At 40.8% G+C, this 24,284-nt stretch overlaps 1 protein-coding gene across 1 annotated transcript; it reads right to left on the bottom strand.

The window, feature by feature from the left end:
- Positions 1-2,479: 2,479 nt before the first annotated feature.
- Positions 2,480-8,481, bottom strand: PLK2 (polo like kinase 2). Its single transcript, XM_085213552.1, has 14 exons — positions 8,173-8,481; positions 7,779-7,886; positions 7,472-7,588; positions 7,156-7,285; positions 6,782-6,869; positions 6,280-6,375; positions 5,875-6,073; positions 5,633-5,780; positions 5,127-5,224; positions 4,375-4,498; positions 3,869-4,109; positions 3,633-3,762; positions 3,403-3,513; positions 2,480-3,285 (listed from the first exon to the last, which is right to left on the bottom strand). Exons 1-14 carry the CDS (start codon positions 8,404-8,406, stop codon positions 3,094-3,096), a joined length of 2,016 nt encoding a protein of 671 aa, XP_085069678.1. The 5' UTR covers positions 8,407-8,481; the 3' UTR covers positions 2,480-3,093.
- Between the last annotated feature and the right edge of the window lie 15,803 nt (positions 8,482-24,284).

Genomic DNA, 24,284 nt, shown 5'->3' on the forward strand with positions numbered 1-24,284 from the left:
AATTATATGCCAGTTTGCAAACTCATGAACCACAGTATTTATTTCCAACATGTTATGTATATGTGCAGTTTAATTTCTTCCTTCAAACGCTTTGCTCTAACATTGTGGCAATTCAGTTAAAGACTATTTATGCTAATATGGCATAAGGAGTTTAAAAACAGACACAAAAAAAAACCCAACACCAAACAAATAAAAAAAGAACAACAGATTTAATAGTTATCTTTAAGAATCTACATATTGTTTTTTGAAAATCCATCCTTGAATTTTAATCCATCTGATCAATCAGGAAATTGTTATGAATAGACAGTTGAAGGATTACTTTCCAATCTGATTGTTTTCAGAAGTAATGAAAGAAACTGAATCTTTTTTTCTTGATTCATAACTAGCCTGGGCAATGTATGAAAGTTATAGAATAACACGTAATGCCAGATGTCTTTTTCTTTTTTTTTCTTATATACTGTGTTTGAAGTGAATTTATGAAATGGACTAATTTTAGAACACTTTAATTGAATCACAGAATGGCCCAGAATACTTGAGACACTAGTAGCATTGCTGGGTAATGCATTATTATTTTGATATTAAAGAATAAACTATTTGAATTTTCTCCTTGATTTGTTTGCTGGGCAGATTACCACACTGGGCTATGCAAGTACTGGTATACATCTGCAAAAAGGTATTTTGAGATTCAATAACTATGTTTTGATAAGTACAAGAAAGTATTTGCTTTTCTGTGACAATGTTATTTCCTGGGTCCACTACACAGCCTAGGGAAACCTATGTGTCAACTTTCACGTTTAATTACTATATTTTCCTCCAAATACATATGCTCCCAAAGTAAATGCTCCTGTTATGTTTGCTCTTGTTTTCAATAGAAAAATTAGAACCACTGCCTGACAAGCAGAAAATCCACAACATAGGACTTACTTTCAGGAGAACATAAGACGTGTTATAAGGAGGACTGGACAAGTATGTTTCTAATATTTATTTTCTCAACTGCAGAATTACAACAGGGATTGTGTGATTGAGTAAAGGAGGTCAATTACTTCACTACAGTGAAGACCTACATTTAAGACTTGATCCACCCTGGGAGAGAATTTCAGAACCTTTGTTCTAGATACTAGTCTTTATGTTACAAGTTCTAAAGCAGGCACTAGGGAAAGGGCAGTGTACTTTGAAATGGATATTTTTCCTTATCCTGATCCAAAAGCCTCTCTTATTTGTCAATGTGAAAGTTAAAAGAGAGGTGAGGATACAGAACACTAATCAGAAAGACACAGAAGGGTTTAGAAAACACCAAGAATTCTGGTATTACATATATGTACGACACACAGACAACTGATTGACTTAGCTGTATTGAATGAAGTGCATTACAGCTGTACACAACCAATTAGTATTTTACAATAGCATTTGGGTCTTTTATACCCACTTTTAATTATCCTGCGTATGAGGCCTGTTTACTTGCTTACAGCAGCCTGAACTTCAGCCACAGGAAAATAATTTTGGTATTCAAAGAAATTAAAGTCATTGGAGTAGAAGTTCATAGTTTCTCCAACACACACACAGTCAAAAAAGAACTCTGTTTTTTCTGTTTGAATAAATTGAGTACTATAGAACAAGTAATTTTTGTGTTCTAAATTGTTTGCTGGTGTCATAAAGAAAAAGTGAGATCTTTTCTAAGAGGAAAGGGCTCAACAGTGTGCAACCAATTAAGACGTAGCTTCTCAGGAATAATCATTGTCTCCTGTTGCATTAATGAGCCCATCTGAAGAACTCCATTAGGTCTTCCTGCCTAGACTTGAGAAGCAAATAAATACTACCTAATGCATAGTATTCAACATAGGTGAAACACTCACTTTCACACATGCTTGCTGCAAGATGAAGAAAGTCAGTGCTACAGCCTCTACTCCCTATCTTGGATTGTCATCTTTGTCTCGCCTGCACTTGAACTACTGCTTTCTGCTGTATCAGCTGCTTGAAGATTGGCATGCATTTAGGTCTAAGTACTGTACTACTTGTAGAGAGAAATGTAGAGAGAAATAAGCCCAGACCACAAGACGACATTCTGCACTGAGTCATGAGTCCCCAGTAACCCAATCTATTTGCATAATTTAATAGACATATTGCATTCCCTTCCATTTAGGAAAGGCAAATGCTTTTACATTTGTACTCTTTGGAGCAATAGGATTGCCCTACAGGTTAAGTCCTCCTTGTACTGGTCCCAGCATTGGGGGTATTCTCTCAGAACAATAACTAAGTGTCAGTATCTACACCATCATGCTGTCGCTTCATCAATATGGATGCTTGTGTGCACAGTCATGTACAATCTGTTCAATTCTATACCTCATCACTCCTATCCTGACTGGTAGCCAACTTCTTTCATTTATTTTTAAGTGGCTTTAGGAATGCAAACCTGCCAGATATACAGCAAGATGAAGCAAGGGATGTGAAGTTGTACTGTAAAAAGAGCAGACATGAGTGCTTCAGGTTTTCCATTCACTTTATTTCCAATAGAGTTATATTCAAAATGTCAAGATCAAAAAAAAAAAAAGAAAAAAAAGAAAAAAAAATTAGTGTAATAAATACTTCACTTTGGGCTGTAATAAATAAAAAAGTTATTAAGAAGGAATGCACTTTGCCAGCCACAAGTGTGGGTAGTTTCTGAAAAAAAAAAAAAAAGAAAAAAGTATGGCCATAGTTCACAGTTAAGCAGCCAGAAGCTGCTTATTACAGCTATTCCATAACCATGGATTTTGCCCTTCCCTCCCTTTCCAGATGCATATTCACAGTTTAACTCCATCAAAAATGCTCTCTTATAGAGGAGCAAGAAGTCACGCTCTGCTCAGAATTCAAGTCAAAGATATCTTTAACACACACATGAAGCAAGGAAAACTACGGTCCGAAGAACTCCTTGTCACACCATTTTAGTCCAACAGTAGGATCAGGCGTCTGTAACAGAAGTGTGCCCAGCACACTATGACAGTCAGGTTTTCGTACCACCACATATCCCCATTAACATACTAGTTGCTTCAATATCCCCACTGTAGATTTCACAGTGAACAAGAGGGTCCGTATGGTTTAACGGAGTCAGTCCCTTCAGTTACATCGCTGCAGTAGCATGTTCAGAGCATATTCCATTCTATGTTTTAGTTCCAGTGAGCATCCTGAAACCAGAAGAGTTGTCAGACGAAACGTTGTTGATATCCTGTCTTCATTGATGTAGGTAAGGAGATACTCCTCACTCTGATTGCAAATGATGATTTTTGTGTGATCGTGATAGAAGTTCACCTGCAAAAGAGAAGAGAGCTCCTGTTTGTATACTTTCTCATCTCAGTGTCTGCTGCTTGCTAGTTTTGCAATTAAGTACAGTAGAAGCATTTTGTCAGGAGATGCTACCAAACTTACTTGAAATGTGCCATCATTAAAGAGCATCATCAATGCTTTATCAGATTTAAGCCACTGTAGGAGGTAAAGCCTGGGCCTGCGTACATCTGTTAGGCTGGGCAAATCTCCTCCCTAGGAAAGGAAATATACACCATATTAAGCGCTGGGTTCGCTTGCTTAAAGTTCACTTCTGCAGCTCAAAAAAAAAAAAAAAAAAAAAAAAAAAAAAATCGAGAATGTGCTGAACTTACATCCATGAGGTTCTCTTCCATGTAGTGAGAAAAATACTTGAGTATAGTCACTTGACTAATGAACTGTTCAGGAGCCTCTGCAGCTGTGAAGACAGAGCACTGGCCTAGCTCAGCATAGTAGTGGACTGTCCTGTAAAGCAGGAAAAAAAAAATAAAATAGGGAGGTCAGAGATGGGCAATTCAAACTTAAAATTGCTTTATCTCAAGTTAGTCATCTATTTTGTAATCATTCTTACTTCTTATCTGGCAGAAGGCTCATATGCGCCCCATTGTTGAAAAGGACACCAACAGTATGATCTGATAACTGGTACCCAAAGCCATACTTGTTAGAGTAGTCCACCCATTTTGTAACCCATTGGAAGGATGTTGTCAGCTGCTCTTTGGGAATACTGTCTGCTTCTGGCATGTTCTCCAGACATCCACGCAATACCCTTGCAACTGTATCTGCAACACTTCCCATGGTACTGTCTTCCAGGCCTAAAAGAGAGGGATTATTAGACTCACATGACCACACAGAGCAGGCTTTAATTTTAAATCTTAATTTATCTAGACTGTAATTTTAATACAGTTAGCCTTTCTGGCTTTCCACTGTCATTTCTACCAACATACTGGCTGTAAAATGTGAAGTACCAAAAATATTGGGTGGGGAGGGAAACAGCTGCTTTCTCAGGCTTCCACATCTGAGATATGAAGAAAGGAGGAGTGTGGTTTGGAATGAGAGACATCATTTTGCTGCACTTACATTCACTGCTACTGCTACAGCTTCCTAAAGTTCCTCTGACAATCATCCGAATAGAGTCTCCAGTCTGCTTTGTTTCTGGTACTGCTCCTGGCTTGGCTACTGTTGTGATTAGGGGCTGGATCTCCTAGAAGAGATGTCAAACATGTTACATTTGTTGTTCACGTGAGCCAAGCCTTACACTCAAGATTTTGCACAGCTCTCCTGTCTATCAACAAACAATAAGTTCCAAGAAAACTTGTTAATCTTCCTGCAGAGTACAAAGAACTCCTACTAGACTGAGCTCAAAGAATCATGTCAGGTCTTTCCATTGTTCTAATGTTCACTTCACACCTTGAACACTGTTAATATTTTGCCAGGGCAGAAAAGCAGAAGACTGAACAACTGCGTGCAGGCATGAACACCACATTGCAGGAACTAGAACTCAGCAGCTAAGAAGGCCTACATAATCATGAACTGAAGCCTTGCATTTGGAATATTGGGAAAGAGTACCTGGCAGACTAGTTTCCACACAGAGAACAATGGATGCTAGGCAGATACTGTAATTACTCAAAAGACGAAATAGATAGTCACTCTATAAAGGTTACCATACTTTGTTGAAGCTTTGTTAAGCTCTCTTAAAGCAACTCTGCTCATCATTTAAGCTTGATTGTGCTGGTACAGCCTCAGCTTTGAAATCCAAGTCAAATATAACTTCATTATAGCAACTCCACCCAGCTGTTATTGGATTTGATTTGAACTTCGCTTGTATTTACCTCATCTGTTCTGTGTTTGTGGGGCTGCTGGGTTATCGATGTCTTCTTCAAATCATGCCTGAGCTTGTAAATTTCTTCATCTTCTTTAGCTAGTCTATCTGCAACACAGGAAAACAAAACAAAAGTCTTGATGATGTATCTAGAACTGCTGCTTAATATCCTGCATTAAAGAACCTAACATGTTAGTTGCAGTTTATCTCCTTCCAGGTGTACTTTTAAGCTAGCCACAGTCTGACAGAACAGCAGTGCCATTATACACAGATCTGTGAGAGTAAACTGGCTAACAGATGGCCCATATAGATTGTCAGTATGCCAGAAGAAGCATTTACTTATGTATGTTAGTGTAGATTGCAGCCCGCCATCTACACTTATTGATAAAGAGGTCAAACTTAATCCGAAGAAGCAGAGATATAGATACAGGTGCTTCATTGCTAAATCATAGCTGTATGTTACTAGCGCAGCACTGATAGCTTAGAGGTAAGTTCCAAGCACCGTAGTTCACTTACTGTGATTTTCGAAGTATCTGGCCTTATCCTTTTTACCACCAAAAAGAGCAGCAGCTGCTTTTTTGAAGAAATTTTTAGCAGGACTTGACAAATGAAAGTCAGGAACAGTGTGACAACAGCTAGCAGAAAGTCTGTCAGGTGTAAAGCCCTGTGGAAATGAGATTGAAAAAGCAATTTTCAAACCACACAGTACATTTGTAAGGGTAGATAAGGTTCAAGCCAGAACACTAGATAAGACAAACCTGTACAAAAAAATCATGTCGAATTATTTCATCTAAACTGGGCCGGTCTTCAGGATTCTTTGACAGCATGCTAGCTATTAAGTGTTTTGCAGGTGCCAAGAGAGATGAAGGCAGACTGTATCTTGCTTCCCTTATACATCTGTATGTTTCTTTAAGATTTGTGGTCTCAAATGGGGGTCTTCCCAACAGCATTGTGTACCTGTTTTAAAACAAAAGAAAACCAACTTTGTTTTGTGCACCCACAACGCAAGCCAGCAACTACTGCAAACATTTTATCTGCACTTAGGTTAGGCATCTAAAAAAAGGGCTGCAAACCAACATAGTACTGCATCCATTTCCTTAGAACTTTTGAAAGCCTAACCCAATGACAGATATATATTATTTCAAAGGCAGCAAAGTACTTACATTACACAGCCTAAGGCCCAGATGTCAGATTCACAGCCATGCCCTTGTTTATTGAGGACTTCTGGAGAGAGGTAATTTGGTGTTCCACATATTGTTCTGTAAATCAAAGAGGCCACAGAGGCAGGTTAGGTTAGAAGCTCAGAAAGAAGAAAGAAGCTATTTTTCGTAAGGCAGGTTTTACTCTCAAGTTCAGGCAAGAGCTCAGAGACTCTAAAGAGGACTTTTATGAATGCTAATAGTGCAGACGTGTTTCACACATGATACAGGAAAAGCAGACTCATATCTGCACTATTAGTCAGGTATCCTGCCTCAGGCATTTGCTATTATTCAAATACTCAGAGGAAGAACACAAATGTCAAAATACACCAAGCTTTTCTAGAAGGGGAAAATCTCGACACAACTAGCTCTTCCTTTGGAACAGAATTTCTTTCCCTTATTTCTAAGTGAATTTGGTTTTGTATACTACAAGGCTTTTTTTTTTTTTTTTTTTAAACGCTCCTACCTCCTCCTGTGTTCCAGTGGTTCCAGCCTAGCTGCCAAGCCAAAGTCTCCCAGTTTCAGTTCCATGTTCTCATTAATGAAGAAGTTACCTAGCAGAAAGAAATTCTGGTTAGTCTTCTTGCAAAGCAGGAATGTATTTGCCACAGGTGCTGAGTCATACTTTATTCAAAGCCAGAAGCTAGCCGAGACTTTTTTTTTTTTAAAAAAAAAAAAGTATTGATACTTAATTCCATTCCTCAAAAACTCCAGCTTCCCACAATATAGACTAAGCTCATTCTGTTAATTAAGCTATCAGCACACAAGTTTAAAGTGGTACAAGGCTGACAGGGGTGAAAAAGTGTGTATTTTTAGAAGTCATCGAGGAACAGAACTTACCTAGTTTAAGATCCCTGTGCAAGATTTCCTGTTCATGAAGATACTTCAGCCCTGACACAATCTGCCTGAGGTAGTATCGTACTTCTGGTTCTGTCAATACCTTACGTGCTTTCAAGATGTGAGCCATTGACTGCAGAGGAAAAAACAAAGGCAGACGCGTCACTGAGCATTCACATACACAATTCACATTCAGTAAATGAGAATTAATGCATGTATGAGCTAAAGAAGCCATAAAAAAATACTTTTTTTTTTTTTTTTAAACACACTACAGTGTTAAATCAATTACAGCACTAGATTTCTGCCAGTTGATGCTCACCCTTCTACTGCAGTACTCCAGAAGAATGTAAATATTTTCTCTGTCTTCAAAGTAGTGGTAGAACTGCACAACATGTCTATGATTAAGCATTCTGTGCAGCTCGATCTCTTTATCAATCTGGAGAGATAAGAGAGGAGGAAAAAAGCATTGTTAGCCGTGTGACCACAAGCCTGGGAAGCGCAGAGCAGACAGCTCTGCTGGAGTTGTTCCAGGAAAAGGGTTGGGCAATCCTGCACACAAAGAGAGTTTGAGGAGGAACAAAAAAAAAAAAAAAAAAAAAAAAAGTCATTCATGCACACACACACACCTTTTCCCTTTGATGAGGTTTCGCTACTCTGCTGTGAGGAATAATTTTTGCAGCATAAACTTTATTTGTCGTCAAATCTGTCATCTCATAGCATTTGGCGAATCCACCCTGAAGAAACACAGGAGAAAAAGGCGATTAGAGAAGGCAGGAAAGAAGCCCCGCACTGAATCATTCACCAGCTCGCACATTAGTCAATGAGCGTAACTTCTTTCGGCCAGATCAGCCGGCTAAGACACGGAGATGTGCGGAGCTCCCTCCCGAAGGGCTGCGCCCCGCACACAGTGCACACCCGCACGGTCCCCGCCGGCGCAGGAAGCACGGCTCGGCGTACGGGCGAGAGGGACCCCGGCCGCGACAGCCCGGGCAGGGCTGCAGGCGCGGGCCCGGCCATTACCTTTCCGAGCACCTTTCCGCGGCAGTAGCGCTTCCCCGTCGTGGGGTCGGTTATAATCCGGGACACCTCGGCGGCAGGGTGCGCGTGCTGGTGGGGCTGCTCCTCCGCCTTCCTTCTACGCGGCTCGGCACTGCCGGCCCTCCCCACGGCAGCCTCGCAGCCCCTGGCAGCGGCGGTAGTGCTGGAGGCGCCGCCGCCGCCCGGCGGGTAGGCGATGGTTCGCAGCAGCTCCATCTCCGCGCCGCCGTCCCACCCGTCTCCCACCTGCAACTACCCTCCGCGCTCCCAACGCCGAGTAGCGCCCGGGCTCGCCCTTATATCTCGGGGAAAGCCCCGCCCCTCCGAGTGGGCCGGCCCCGCCCTGCGGCTCGGCCCCGCCTCCTGCTGCTCAGAACGGCCCCGTCCGGCTCTGGATAAAATCCCTGTACAGCCGTGGAGGCAGCGCTCAGGGCATCGGGACGGCCCGCAGCCACCCCCGGCTGGAACGCGGCGAGGGGAAGGCCGGTGCTGGGCGCGCCTTGCTGCCATGGCCGTTGCTCACGCGGGCAGCCTTCCCTCCCCAGCCACATGCCCGGGCTCTCGGAGCTGTCTGACAGCAGGGCAGCACTGACGTTTTGTTTTCACGCACAGAGATGTTTCTTCAGACATCCCAAATTCACCTCTAAGGTACTTTTGCCATATAGGGCAGGCCTCGTCCGTTAGTCAGACTGCAGAACGGCTGCATTCATTTTGTAATGAACGTGCAGGCTGTCCTGGGCAGCGGGTCTCATCCCGTTTATGTACTTTTGCTCATTTACAGTGCTGGTAAAAACAGAAGTCCAGATAATTCAGTACAAATTAGTATCTGAGCACGTGACCATATAAAACAATGTGATATCCTTCCCCGGGCATTTCTTCTTTCAGATCTTAAAATAACAGTAATACACACTCATTTTACAGTGTCAACAGCAGCACATATGTTTTATTAGAAACCCCAGAAAGAGAAAAAAAAAAAAAAAAAAAAAAAAAGTGAAAAGATTTATTTAAGTTTTTCTAGGTAAGTATTGCTTTATGAAGATAGTGTTCGAGTGCACACACACTTGATTGTGTAGACTCTACACAGTCTGCCCACCTGCAATTAGGCTCCGGCCATGTGCACATCCTGCATAGTGCTCTCTTTCTTCCTCCCTCTCTTCCAAGTTATGACAGTGTTGTTAGAACGTAGCCAAAGGGGTGGGGGACAAAAAGAGGAATAAGGAAAAATTTGAGATACCCAGGTTTCACTCCTCAGTCCTGTGCCAACTCTTCCCTTAGCCTCTCACCAACTGGCTTCCTAGGGCAACAGTATTGCCATCACACAACTTAAATTTTTCCAGATTAGTCTAAGTAATTGAAAAATAAGTTGCTTAATGTAAAATAATTTCACGGTGCTTTGTTTTCTGTCACCAATTTGCTTTGATCTTCTGTGCTGAGAGGCATATAGGGGAAGAGGAAGCTAGCCAGAATAGAAGTGCACGTTTTCCCTCCATTGGAAAGGAGTGGTACTACACATGGCAAAAAAAACAAACCAAACCAAACCAAACCAAACTAAACTAAACTAAACTAAACTAAACTAAACTAAACTAAACTAAAATAAAATAAAATAAAATAAAATAAAAGCAAGTTTAAGGAAAACAGGCTTTGTCAGGAAAAGGAGAAATTGTTAAAGATAGGTTTTAAGAGGCCATGAATGTGTGCTTAGAGCTGAATACAAAGAGTGTTCTGCTGAACCAGGTTAGGACTATTTGCTCCCCTGTACTTTGCTAAGCAAAGTCTTTAAACACTGTTCCCTCTAACGTTTCCCTCAAGGTGTACGGTTTACTACACTAGTTACTGTGAGTTTTCATAAATATAAAGATGTTGCAAAAATTAGGATTTTTGAGAGCGTTCTTAAACCCACAGATGAATTGTGTTTCTGCCCTTCCTGCCTCTGAGCCTCCTACTTCATCTTTCCTTCTGTCCAGTCTTCCTACTGCCTCTCAAGTTCTGCCCTGCCTTCATAGATCCTCAGGGAGCTGTAGGCACTTAGCTCAGTACTTAAGTGCTGTGGAAGTCTAAAAGCCCATGCACTGACAATTATATTTCTAGCTTCTGTGAAGAGCTACAGAGTATTTTGAAATCAATGTTTCACTTTCCCTTTTTAAACTGGATAAAATAGTCAGTGTTAACACAGGGACTTCAAAATGACTTGTGTATTTTACAAGAGGAATCCATCTTCACTAGAATTCTGTAATTTATTTTTCTCCAAGTTACATCAACATTGTCCTCAAGCATACCTGCAACCTGCACACATGAGAAGCTCATCTGCAGGATCGGCAGAAGCTTTCCAACCCTATCAGTAAGCAAATTGCAGTTACTCTGCCAAGAAACAATGCAACATAACACAAACCCAGGCTGTTCTGTCTCTGGTTCCAGAAAAACAAAACAAAACAAAACAAAACAAAACAAAACAAAACAAAACAACTAATCGCTCATACCAACAGCTTCACTCTCACAGACATGTACAGCCTTTCCATAAAGCCTGATAATCACAAGACTTGGAAGCCTGGGCAGACATTAATCTCTGGGTCAGGTGAGGAATGGGAATTTGACTGAGTTGCAACCGGCCTAATTACAGGCTAGCTGCTATAGCTGCTCTGGGAAGGTCCTGGCAGGAACCACTTGTTTTTACCTAGATTTTTGGAAAATAGGTGTTTCAGGGCTTCTATTTCCAGAAGGCAGCATGTCAAATTCCTGCATATTACAGAACCACAGCACCTGCTTTCAGTACCATGAATGTGATGAGATACCAGCGTTCTTATTTGAAGGCAGTATCTGCATCAGTCACCGGCCTCCAGGTTGTCTAAAACCTGAACTTCCTTTCTCCACTGCCAAATAGGCTTCTCCTTCACATGTCACAGCCCATAGGCAAGTAAATCACTGCTGGGTTTGAGTGCCAAAACGGAACTAAGGAAAATGAATACCTTTGAAAATAAAAGGTGAAAAATAATATTTTCATCTTTCAGAAAGTTTTCTCGAGTTTGTTTTCTCGTTGGGGCTTAGGATCGGGCTGTTCGTGTTTCCACAGCCGTGCCGTCGCACCCGCCAGCAGCCCGCCCCGCACAGCCGCCCGCGCTGGTTGTCAGCCCGCGGAGCCGACCTGCAGCCGGTCACGGAGTGCCCTCCTCTGGGCAAGTCGAGATATGACAGGCTGTTCAAAAGAGCGCTCTGCTTAAAGATGCAAACTAGTGAGGCCCACGGACAGAAGATTTTTCACTTGAATATATACCATACGAACGATAAAGCGTACCTTATTTTTAGAAAATCAGCCTATTGAAACAATGATTAAAACGATGGCTTTTACAGGCCCCAGGGTTCTCTGTGACTTGCCAGAAGAGACGGTAGTTATGTCTGAAGCAACTGTTGCAAATCTCACTGTGTGACTCCTGCTGAGTCTCACTTCTTTTGCCTTCTCCTCTGCCCCATCCTCTTCATTTCATTCTCTAGTTCAACCTCGTCTACTTCAGCAGCTCCACACCAGCTTTCCTCCACCACTCCAGAGAGGGCTTTGCATTCTGCTAATATGTTCCACTCCTTTCTCCTTCTCCAGGGCACCATCTGTTGTGCTTCTAATAAGATACATGTGGAAAGCACAGGAGTTGAGCACAGTATGGAACAAAACCTTTGATCTGACACTGCCATGCAGTTTCTCAGTCCCTTGAAACCCTTGCAGAGTTTCAGTGTCACAGATCATCCTTCCACACAGATATGATTCATTTGTCCTCCGTAACTTACCGCAGAGGTACAGCAAAGAACTTACTTCAGCTGTAATTCATGTATTTTCATCTCCTTTGTTTGAAGCTTGGCAAAGCTTCCAAAGACCTGAATTCTCCTACAGTTCCTTTTGTAGTGATCAACCAATTAAAAAGCAGGCAGGCCACCAAAAGCTTAAGACAGTCATAAGTTTTCCCAGAAAATCTCCAAAAAAGCAGGTACTTAGCCCAGTAGGTCACAGACCGTGCTAGTGTTTGGAGAGGTGACAGCTCTGTTCTGACTGTGCCAGTTCTGCACGAATTCCCAGGGCCAGCAGGAAAGCAGAGCTGCAGCTGAGGTATTGATAAGTTCCTGTATTAGGTCCCCAAAGACGGCTTTTTTGGATGTATGTGCTCAGGATAAATTGCTGTTTCTGAGAGGTGCAGAGATTGAGTATAGGCAGATAAATGGCAGCAATGTAGTGTCCAGTCAAGTGTCAGAATGTGCTGGGGGAAAGACTCTGCTTTCTCTAACTCCTCACCACTCTCACAGTCTTCCCCTGTGCTACTTGGGGTGAGTAACATCTCACAGCTTGATTTCAGGCACTAGCCCAGGCTCTCAGCAAAGTGCAGTAATGCCTTCCTATGCCCTACTTTTATGAGTGAGGTCAGACCACATGTTTGCATATTGTGGTATTTTTCTCATTTTGCTTTTTGAGTTTGACTTGTTTTTCTTGTACATAACAGATTAAGAGTAGATTACACTAACCTCAGAGCTATTAGGACTGAAAGTTGAAGGCCTTTGCTTCTACCCCTGAAGTTAATCAATTTTTTTTTTTTTTTTTTTTAAGCTTTGTAAGGTTAATATCTGAGGATGTGTTTGCAAAAACAATACTGTCAGATACAGTTTCCTTCACTGAAGTACAACCTCCAGTCTTTCCCAGGAATTGCAAGGTAGATAGTCAGGGGTGCCAACTGTGTAACCCCATCCTTAAAAAACAGTTTAATCTTATGACACAAATGCTTCAGAATATTCATGCAGTGTCCTGGAGAATTATGCCCCTACAGCCTGCAATGTGAGGGCTCCTATGTACGCGCTTAGCCAAAAAATACCACAAAAGATCACAAGTGATTTAGTGAGATACTCTGACACCATAGCCACCACTTCTGCTTGCAGCAGCTTATTTGAGCTATAGCTTTTGCTGACACTGGTGATCTTCACATGCTAGAGAAGGTGTTAGGAACTTCATGAAACCAAGATTTAAGATACTGCCTGTTATACCCAGAATTCGACCACCTCCAATATGAAAGACTGCTAGATCCATTATATAACTGCATCGCTTCAACAGAAGGAACAAAGTTCTGTGTGATGGTAAAGCATCATGCCCAGTATTAGAGACACTTAGCTTCAAACCTGGGGAACAATCAAAGTAGTGTTTTGTGCCTTAAAGGAACAGTCTAGATTCTTTTGCTTTTTTTCTAGCCCTTCTCAAAGCCCAAATATCTTAAACATAAAGCCTCCTTGTTAAAGAAAATAATGCCAAAGAGTAGTCGAAATCCTCTAAACAGAACAAAGATTTCAGTACTTCAATCAGTTAATTTCCCTTCCTGTTCTCCTTTCCAATTATCCATCTCCAATGGCTGCGGGACACAGGACAGGAATGTTTCTTAGCAATTAATCTTGATTATTTTCTTTCTATGGGTAGGAAAGTATTTTCCTGAATATACAGACAAGTCAGTGTTACTGGTGCTCAGGTCACAAAGACAACACAAAACCAGAGCTAAGAGATAAATGAGGCAAAGAGCCCATAGCCAGGTTATTGTAGCACAGATTATGTTGAAGGGGACCTTGAAGATCTTATAGTTTCAGCCTCCCCTCCCACAGGCAGGGCTGCACCCACCAGCTCAGGCTGCCCAGGACCTCACCCAACCTGGCCTTGAACACTTCCAGGGACAGGGCATCCACAGCTTCTCTAGGCAGCCTGTGCCAGTGCCTCACCAACCTATCACTGTCAGACCACGTAAAAAGTTAGTCCTCCTCCTGCTTATAAGCTCCCAGTTATCTGTCTTCATGATATTCCAGAAAAACTGTGTCTGTTTTTCCATGTACATATTACCAGTAACCAGACACGTACACAGGCTATTTCCTATATACTATAAGCACGATGCTCAAAAAAGGAAATCAAGTATTTAGGAGACTGAAGGGATTTGTTTCCTATTTTCTACACTGAAATATGCTTGTGAAACAGTACAGCAACAAATAACTAAATGCTCTAGCAGACAGGAATACAGATCACTACTTACAATCCCTAACTGTTGCATGTAATGTTCAAATTCAGCAAACCTGTGATGTCTGTCTTATGCATGGATAAAACTAGAGGAACTTCAGAAAGTTACAGTTGAATGTAAAAGAGGTTGAGGGCCTACAGAAAACTGGATTATTTGGTAATTAGGTACCAACCAGCTCTTTCTGCATTGAAGGTGCTCCAGAGGCACTTTGCTACACAATCCTGAGCAGAGCAAATGCTCAGAAGGGAAGAGTGGTCTAAAAACAGCTGCTGTTAGAGCCAAGTAAAATAACTATGTCACCTGTGAGAGACAATATCCTGCGCTCCTTTCTCCACTGAGATTAAACCTAGCTAATGTTTCACTACAGCTTTCCCAGGTTTGATTTTTTTTTTTTTTTTTATATTTATGGGCACATTTAAGTGATTGGCACTACATTTAGCTTACTGGAGTAACATGCTGTGACTACTAATCCTAAGTATTAAATCATGTCATTAGAAAACTCTGTGTGCAAAGTCACAGAAAAAAAAATAAATTAACAGGTCTGTAATGAAAGCCATAGTGTCTAGGAAATAGAGACACAGAAGTAACTCTGCCAGCCTCTTTAAGAACAGCAACAACAGCAGGTAGTCGTTAAGACAGGATGGATAAAAGAAAATTAATAAAAACCATGCTCTAAATTGCTAGGTGTAAAAGTGAAAATCCTGTGCTTTTCCAGTAACTCATTTTGATCTATTCATTCTAGCCCCTTTTTCTGCTGCTACTGGCATCAATCACCCAGTGAAGTTAGGTAAGCCAGTACAGTATTTTCTTCCTCCACCAATGGCCACAGACTTCAGGTAATAATAGGATATCTGCTTGTCTAACTAGGTAAGCTGGTACCTTGCACAAAGAAAAACTCTTTCCTGGCATGAAGAAAATGCCAGGGCAAGCTATAAAGCCAGAACTGTGAGGAAGAACTTGCTAGCAAAATGACTAAATCTACTAATCAGAAGAGCAAATACTGCCTTCCAACTATGGAGAATTTATCTGACGGTAGTTAATGACTTCTCAGACTGGCCATACACTGGGAATTAAGCAGTGCACATGCTTCCCACCATTATATCAGATGCTTTTATGCATACCTGCATTAAGAAGAGAAAGTCAGGAGTACCAAAGTGAAAATGAAAATCAAATTCCACAGCTACACACGTATAAGGCATTTTGTCTAGCACAGATAATGTTTTGACAAGCTTTAGTTCTATGTAACCTTCGGTTCTATATTCAGTGCAATTTTTAATAGGTTTGGGCTGTGAGTGTTCAGTGTGCTTTTAATGTCCTGTGTTTCTTAAAGTGAAGTAGTTCTAAGCTTTGAGAGCTGTTACTGTTGGCTCAAACCACAGCAAAAATATTGCATAACAAGTATATCACATTTACATCTAAGCGCCTACATAGTATTAGCCCACAAGTGCGAGATAACACAAAGGTATAAGCTCAACTGAACTTAAAGAAACATAAAAACATGAACAAAATAGTTACTGTGGCTCTGCAAAGCCAAGAGAATCTGTGAGATCTGGCCAAGACCAAGCTCTCGGAAAGTATCACAAACACAAGTTTATTACCAGATGTGATACTGTACTATACAACATGGATTACTGGACTTTTGAGATGGGTCTGGACTACTTTTAGTCCTTGTTTCAAGCAGAGCAGAACACTTCTTTCAGTGAAAGAGCAGCAGTGACCTTCACAGTCAACAGTAACTTTTCTCCTATCGATGTCTGCATACAGCTTTACAAGTTCCTTCTTCTATTTTAGTCTTCCAGGAGGGCTGGTGTGCTGAAATATCTGTTCCTTTTTTTAGACACATCACTTTGAGTGAATCAAAAATATTGCCTATCACTGGAAACCTTAACTGGTTTATATTTTTAGATTCTCACAGTATCGATGCTGCCACCACAAGCTTGCTGAGTTTTTGTGTTTTTGTTTGTTTGTTTGTTTTGTTTTGTTTTTAAGCAGCTCATCACTGTGAGCTTTAAGTGACACTTTTGAAAAAAAGTGGAGTCAAACTTTTGTATATGACAGGCATGGACATCTTATAGTCATCCATTAAATGGTAACAAAATCTCATGATCAGGATTTCAAGTAATAGCCACCTGTTAAATGGAACATACTGAGATATTCAAGTTTCTTCAAGATGGAGGTGCCCAATAAATGCTTAGATGTTGTACTGAGTGACATGATTTACTGAGATTTGTTGGTGATAGGTGGACAGTTAGCCTGGATGATCTTGGAGGTCTTTTCCAACCTCAATGATTCTGTGATTCTAAGGAAATTTTCTAATATTCACTTTCACAAAGCAAACCTATTTCAAAAAATATATTTTTGGTTTCCTGTCATATAAGCGTATAAGTACATATAAATACATCTGCTCTTAGAAGAGCAATAATGTCTGCAATGGGCAGAAAGAATGGACAACTTTACAAAGTCTAGTGGTTTCCTGCCCTTTCAGCACTCAGAATGACTGTTTACACTTCTGTGCCTTGCTAAAAGCAGGAAAAGGTCAGCAAAGTGGAAAACTATGTGGTAAGTTGTTTTGCAGCTACCTTAGAGTGCTTTAAAAAGGTATATCAAGACATTAAATATACATAGCCATTGAAAATGAAACAAACATTTTCAAACACACTTTAGTCCCCTGCAGAGAACCATATCAAAAACTCACTTAGAGCTGTCCTGGGTTCAGTCAGACCGATCCCCAAGTGTGCTTTGCAGGAAGAAACCGAGCAGATGAACTATAACAAGTCCTCTGCTCAAGAGGTGGAGTTGCTTAGGTCTGTAAGCATTAAGAACTACAGAATTCAGTGGACTTTGCATGACTTGGACATAATTTTTTCTCCCATTATTCAATGAATGGAAATATCTGTCATGAGTCTGCCAAGAATTCCTTACCCTGCATAGACTTGATCATGCACTAAGTTGGAAGGGAGTGTTGATCTGCCTGAGAGGAAAAAGGCACTACAGAGGGAGCTGGACAGACTGGATCGATGGGCTAAGGTTAACTGTGTGAGTTTCAATAGGGCCGAGTGTTGGGTCCTGCATTTGGTCACAACAACCCTGGGTAACCCTACAGGCTTGGGGAGGAGTTGCTGGAAAGCTGCCTGGTGGAAAGGGATCTTGGTGTACTGATGGACAGTTGGCTGAATATGAGCCAGCATTGTGTCCAGGTGGCCAAGAAGCCAGTGGCATCCTGGCTTGTATCAGGAATGGTGTGGAGAGCAGGACTGGGGAAGTCATCCGGCCCCTGTACATAGCACTGGTGAGGCCATCCTGCCCCTGTACACGGCACTGGTGAGGCCTCACCTTGAGTACTATGTTCAGTTTTGGGCACCTCAATACAGAAAGGACATGGAGGTGCTGGAGCAGGTCCAAAGAAGGGCAACAAGGCTTGTGAAGGGCTTAGAGAACATGCCCTATGAGAAGCAACTGAAGGAACTGGGGCTGTTTAGTCTGGGGAAAAAAGGCTGAGGGGAGACCTTATTGCTCTCTTCCAATATCTGAAAGGTGATTGCAGAGAGAGTGGAGTTGGTCTCTTCTCACTGGTGACAGAACAGGGGGAAATGGCCTCAAATTGCATCAGGGGAGGTTTAGGTTGAATATCAGGAAAAATGCTGTTAAGCACTGGAATAGGCTCCTCAGGGAGGTGGTTAAGTCACCATTCCTGGATGTGTTTAAAAACTGTTTGGATGTGGTGCTCAGAGATGTGAGTTAGTGGAGGGTTGTTAGAGTTAGGGTAGTATAGTTAGACTCAAAGATCTTTAAGGTCTTTTCCAACCTGAGTGATTTTATGTTTCTATGATTCTATGCTCAGCAGTATTTACTGAACACATCAGAGGACTTGCTTCACATTCACAAGCACAGATCTAATTTAGACCAAGAAACTGTTTTCTCATACCTCCATTCCCAATAAAATGTTCCTAGATAATAGACTTTTCAGTGATACAACCTCATCATAGGTGAGAACAAAGAACTGACTAAAAGGAAGAATAAAACAGACTGTACTATACTCCTTTCTGAATAAACTGTGGAAAGAGCATCTGGATTTGCATTAGACTGACATAAGTACATTTTTGGTCAAGGAATAACTTGGATACTAGGACTACTTCACTAGAAAAGATGGTAGAAAGTCTATGATGGAATAATCATAGACTGGCTTGGGTTGGAAAGGACCTCAAGGATCACTGAGTTCCAACCTCCCTATCCTGGCATGGTTGCCAGTCGCTACAGTAAGTACCAAACCAGATTGCCCAGGGCCCCATCCAACCTGGCCTTAAACACCACCAAGGATGGGGCATCCACAACCTCCCTGGGCAGCCTCTTCCACCACCTCACCACTTTCAGTAGTGATAACAACTATTCCCTGATCATTATATCTCTAATAAATGTATTCTCCTAATCTTCTTCTGACCCCTCCACTTGAGTTTTTTTGTTTTGTTTTCATTTTTTTCCCCCCTCTAGTGTTCTCTGAGTCACTCTGTTCTTTTTATGATTTTAGCTTGGTAACAGCCTCAGATTCACTCATGCGTGAAGCTAAGGTGGGCTTCCACAAAGCAAAGGAGCAGCACTTTGCAATCATTTCTGGGGCAGATCTCAAAGCCTTCTGAACAGTCCAGACTCTTCCCTGGGCCTTCCTTCTCACCTCCATTAATTCATCCTATCTGCTTTGCCCTGGTAAAAGCAGAGGAGAGGATTCTTCAAGTAGAACGAAAGTCATGGTAATAGTCTTAGGGAAGAATAAAACTTTAAAACATCTTTGGAAACTTCAGAAAACAAAGTGCAGAAGCATACAAAAAAAAAAAGTTTATGGTGAAGAAAAGGAAAATAAATAAATTATATGACCAATGTAAATAACAGAAGAATGTAGCAAGTCCAGAGGACAGACAGTTTTAGAAGCTGATGTTTCAAAAGAAGTTGATGCCCATACACTAAGCTAGATGTATTTTTAGGTTAGCAATGGTTGGGGCCAAATACTTCAAAGAGGTGGGTAATCTTTCCTAAAGTAAACTGATAGATGTTTTCTTGCATACTGCTGCCTGAGAAGGAAGAAATAATGTTTTCAGCAGTCCTTGTGAGATCCTATATCAAGCAGCATTAAATGAATTAACAGGAGGTTAGAAAGAAGATCATTACAGAGATAGAGATCATACCCCTGTGAACAGCAAAGGCTCAGGAGTTGATGCACACCTTGTTCCATGAACATTAATTATACAGTTGCTCATTATAAGAGCATCATCCTGTGCTTTATGAAACAGCTATGTCATCAAGAGAACAAAACAGTGCCTGTGAGGGGAGGTGAGATACACTCCAAACAATAATTATGAAGATAAATATCAACCAACACATTCTCTCAACAGGTTTGATTCATTAATGTTCAAATTAGTTACAGGGGAGAGTGGATAATAAAATCAAACACCTGCTTTGTAATCTCCTGAGAAATTACGAGAAATTTTTCCTCTGGGAATGAAAAAGAGGGACACATTTGGGAATTAAAGTTATAAGTTGTTCATCTGTAGTTGTATCTATTTTGTTGCATGCATACCTACTGGTCCAACCCAGCAAGCATCACTGCTGTTTGGCTGGTTCCTGGCTGCACCATCCCCTATGCTGCATTCAGCAGCTCCCAAGAGCATACTGAAGATACTTTATAAAAAGAAACACCATAATGCAAGAGGGAAAGGAAAGAATAGATTAAAGCAGATTCTTAAACACAAATAAGTGAAATTTACACCTCTCACTTCCACCTTTTTGGGGTGACAATTAGACAAATTCCCACTGATTTTTCTGCAGATTCTATGATAGCAGCAATCCCCTTTGGAAGGAAAAATGGCTTGAAATTGAGTTGAACTGGCACTACTTCAGCATTTCTAAAGAGGAGCACAATGGCTCATCTCTAGCTGTATCTGAGCAATACTGCTTCTAAACAAGCCCAATAAATACATCCAGCTACTATTTAAAGATTAACTATTAACATTCCCTTTACCAACTCTCAACAGCCAACCAGAGATCGTTACAGATATTGGTACAACCTTCTCCTTTCCTCCCCATCCCACATTTGTATAAACATACCCAGGCACAAGAAATTCAACTTTGCTCAGTTCTGAGAGTTGACATCTTTTCTTGAGTACCATAACCACAAGCATATTACAAACAGTTCTTCTCAAGATCACCGAAGGGTAGAGTATATTTCTTTGACAAGCAGACAGGACAGAACCAGTAGTAGTTTTTCTGTGAGCTTCCTCGCCTTGTGTTATTTCAAACAGAGAAGGAGCATACGTGTATTGGCTCAATATGGTTTAGCCCAGCAGCAGCTCAGCACCTTATGGCCATTTACTCACCCCCTGACCGTGCCTGACAAGATAAGGAAGAGAAAAAGAAAGAAAATATAACTCATGGACTGAAATAAAAGCTACTTAATAAGGTGGAAAAAGAAAAGAAAAAAAAAAATTAAAGACCAACAATAACTATATAAATGTATGCACATACACACAGCAAAATGCAGCTACTTGGCACCAGCCAACCAGTGTCTCGTCAGCAGCACAAGGCCTCATATGTGCTAGCTGACCAACTGATGTTTAGCAAATCTCCAAACAGTAGCTGCCCTCTAGTCAGCCCACAGTTTTATAGCATTCTGCATGACGTAACCTCGTATGAAATAAGCCTGGCCTAATTCAAGCCAGCTGTTCTGGCTGCACCCCACCCTAAGCTGCTGCTCTATAAAGGTAGCAGTTCTTCCTCATCTGTCCTCTCACCACTAACAACCAAAATGTTGATGTATGTGATTGGCACTGTACCAAGCAAAACTAGAACACAGCCCATCCTCTGTTTTCCAGTTTATGAAAAAGAAGGGCATTTCCAGTGCAAGAGCTCTAGAGATTTCTCATTCTCAATACTTTATTTTAGGTAAAAAAACTAAAGAGCCCATTCTACCTTTTCAGGAGCTGTGTATGATAAAGAAGGAAGGCAGCATAATACAAGACTATGTATTTTCAACTTCTGTTTCTGAAATTGGACCCAATACTTCTTTTGAATCACAAGTGAACTCATCAATCCAGGAACAGAGCAAGGCCTTCAGGCTTCCCAAAATGATGAATTCTGGCCCCAAAAGATTAACCATCTTCAGCCACTTGAATTCAAATCCACTACAGGACATGAATTAATGCATTGACTCTGACTTTTTCTTGGCTGTGCCTCTCTGCATATGTATAGTGCTGCATATGGGAAAGCAGAGCATTGCGTTTTTCCTACTGCTTGGCTGGAAGTCTATGAGAAGGGGACATTCTTCTGCCCTCAACATGTGGTCCATACTCATAATAGTCCCAGCGCACACAGGTCAGATATTCTTTTAACTTCAATATCTCCAAACAGCTCAATTGCTGTTATTCATCTCTTGACATTACTTATGTGAACTGTGACTGATGGAAACCCAAGCAGTGCAATGATCTGCACTCTTTTTTTCAATCAGTAATGTTTATGGGGACCCTGATGAAAGATTAAAGGTAAATTTTGCAATTAGCAGTTAAGAATTGTAGGTTGGTGTCACAGGTGCAGTTTTAGCTTATAATTTTCTGTACCAGAACACTTTCCAGTACACAAAGAAGTTAGTTGCAGCACTAAGCCTTTCCTCTGTTTTGAACATCTGTCTGGCTGAACACATTGGCTGCTCAAAGATTTCAAATTGTTTGAAATATGAAATACGTTTAAAAACCAGAATACAAAACATTCAAGATTTAGCAGACTTGATACAATATTTGCATTAAGTACTATACTGGCAGCAGGAAGACAGATGGAAATACATGGAGCTCATGAGGGGGAAAAGAAGATAGCAAAAGTGGTGAAAACAAGGCAGTGAAATATACAAATAATGCTTCCGCCTTTCATCTTGCACATACATTAGAGAGTAACCTTTATGGGAGATTATGAACTACTTTTATTAAAGGATTTAGTTCATGTATAGTGTTTATGAAAAATTAACTGGAAAATGAAGCTGTAAGTTTGAATGACAAGAAGTGCTCATAATTTATTTTACACAAAGCAACCTGCAGCTCAGTTTTAAACAATCTCAGGCTATCCTTTCCACCTACTTGTGGAAAAACTCATTAATACTGTGACATACTCAGGCAGTGTTTAAGAAGAATGGCCACAGGCGAGAGATTCACCCACTGTTAAATTCACTAGGTTTCCTCTGGAACTAGCACACAAAATCCAAAATAAGACCATATTTGATGAGGGACATCTCAGCAGTAATGCCACATTAAGAATAATGATTTTGTGTCAGAGTGTACAGCCCAAGGTTGATGATGATTTACAGGCAGCCTTATAAATGAATTAAGGCTACTGCTGCAGTTAACCAGTTCTGTTACAAAGGGCAGTTCCAGTTCTTACAAAAAGACGTATTTTGGAGGTACAGGAGGTTTTAAGGGCACTCAGACTAATTTAGAAATGATCTATTACAGAGAATCTTTAAATGAGAAAGCCTTCAAGTTCGATATTAGGGAAAAATTCTTCTTCAAAAGAGAGGTCAGGCACTGGAACAGGCTGCCCATGGAGGTGGTTGAACCACCATCCCTGGAGGTGTACAAGAAACGTTTAGATCTTGTACAGAGGAACATAGTTAAGTATGGAAATACTGCTGGTAAGTGGATGGTTGGTTTAGATGATCTTGGAGATCTTTTCCAACCTTGGTGATACAATAGTTCTGTGATTCCTTGAAGATGAAGTAATTCCCAAGCAGTTCTTAGCTTCCTTTGAAGTGATCTCTTTAATGGATGCAATTTTTGAAAGTGAAGACAACAGCCTCCAACACTCAGGAGAGAGAAATTCCAGTCTTCTCTCCTGAAAAGTCAGTCTTCACCCCCTTCTCCCCCAAGCTCAAACCTTTCTCATATTTGGAAGAAAATACAAAGAAAAGCAAACTACTATGAAGAATTAGAAAAGTATTTTTCTTCCTACTGTCCTCATCTTAAAGCATGGTCTTCCACACATTCATATACATCACTCAGAAAGTACTTTATAGCTGCTACAAGTAACAGTGCGTCTTGCATGAGTTTTAATAAGTTAAATGTTACTACCAATAAAAATTGATTTTTGATAAAGAATTCTTATATCATCTTAGTATCTTCTAAAGACAAAGAAAATAAGAATAGCAATTTAGATGTCAACTAATTGATTATTCCTTTCCATTCAGATAAGAAACCACTATGTGTCAGTGCAAGCTTATTTTTCATAGTAACACCTCTGTTAATTTTACATTGCACCATTGTTTGTGGCAAAAGTGTTTGAGTTTCTCATATGAAAAAGGAACGTAGTACAAAATAAATATTTACACTCTAGCCATACACTTAGATTCCAGAAGTGAGCAGAAAGTTAAATGACTCGGTTAGGCAATTGACACTATAATTTTAAGCATGTATTGGCTTTAAAAATATGAATCTTCTTTAAATATGAAAAAAATATTTTCCTCTTCTAAGTATTTCCAAATCATAATGATACTATCTACGTCTTTTTAGGGTGCATTATTTTTAAAAAATAAAAAATACTCATTAAGAGCAGTGCAGCAGAATTGCCAGGTCACAGCCTGAACCAAAGGCTGAGCACCAGGTGAAAAGGCAAGAGCAACCTAGCAGTGCACCTGAGTGACAAGAAAGGGTGGAGACTGGATCCATCCCTGTTCACCTCCATTTAAGGGTTAGCAGCTGAGGGAGTAGCATTTCTATGATCAGAGATTGTGCCCCTCTTGGGCTGTCACTGGAAGGGGTGACCAGTTTTCCTTCTTTTTACCAGCTACTGCTCTGTACTGTTTGTATCCTATTAGAAGGCATTGTCATCACTTTCTTTTGCTACACAAGCAGGAAGCAACATTTCTATCCACTGATGCAGAAAGACAGACTGCCTTCTATTATCAGGTACTTGTTGTCTTCCATCACCTACAACTCTAAGTAGAGCACTAAGACTTGTCACTGTTGCTCCACTGTCTTCAGACATCCCTGAAATCCACTGGGCTGCAGCAGCATAAGGGTTTAAATTTCTTGGGAATGCTCAGCAGTA

The sequence above is a fragment of the Meleagris gallopavo genome, chromosome Z (assembly GCF_905368555.1).
Source record: "Meleagris gallopavo chromosome Z, MGAL_WU_HG_1.1, whole genome shotgun sequence".
In the NCBI taxonomy this organism is placed as follows: domain Eukaryota; kingdom Metazoa; phylum Chordata; class Aves; order Galliformes; family Phasianidae; genus Meleagris; species Meleagris gallopavo.

Excerpts from the sequence above, each read along its gene's own strand:
- PLK2 (XM_085213552.1), bottom strand. The coding sequence starts at position 8,406 with ATGGAGCTGCTGCGAACCATCGCCTACCCGCCGGGCGGCGGCGGCGCC. Across the intron at positions 6,870-7,155 it reads GCACAGGGATCTTAAACTAG|GTAACTTCTTCATTAATGAG; the intron begins GTAAGTTCTGTT and ends TCTTTCTGCTAG. Across the intron at positions 6,074-6,279 it reads TGGGCCTTAGGCTGTGTAAT|GTACACAATGCTGTTGGGAA; the intron begins GTAAGTACTTTG and ends GTTTTAAAACAG.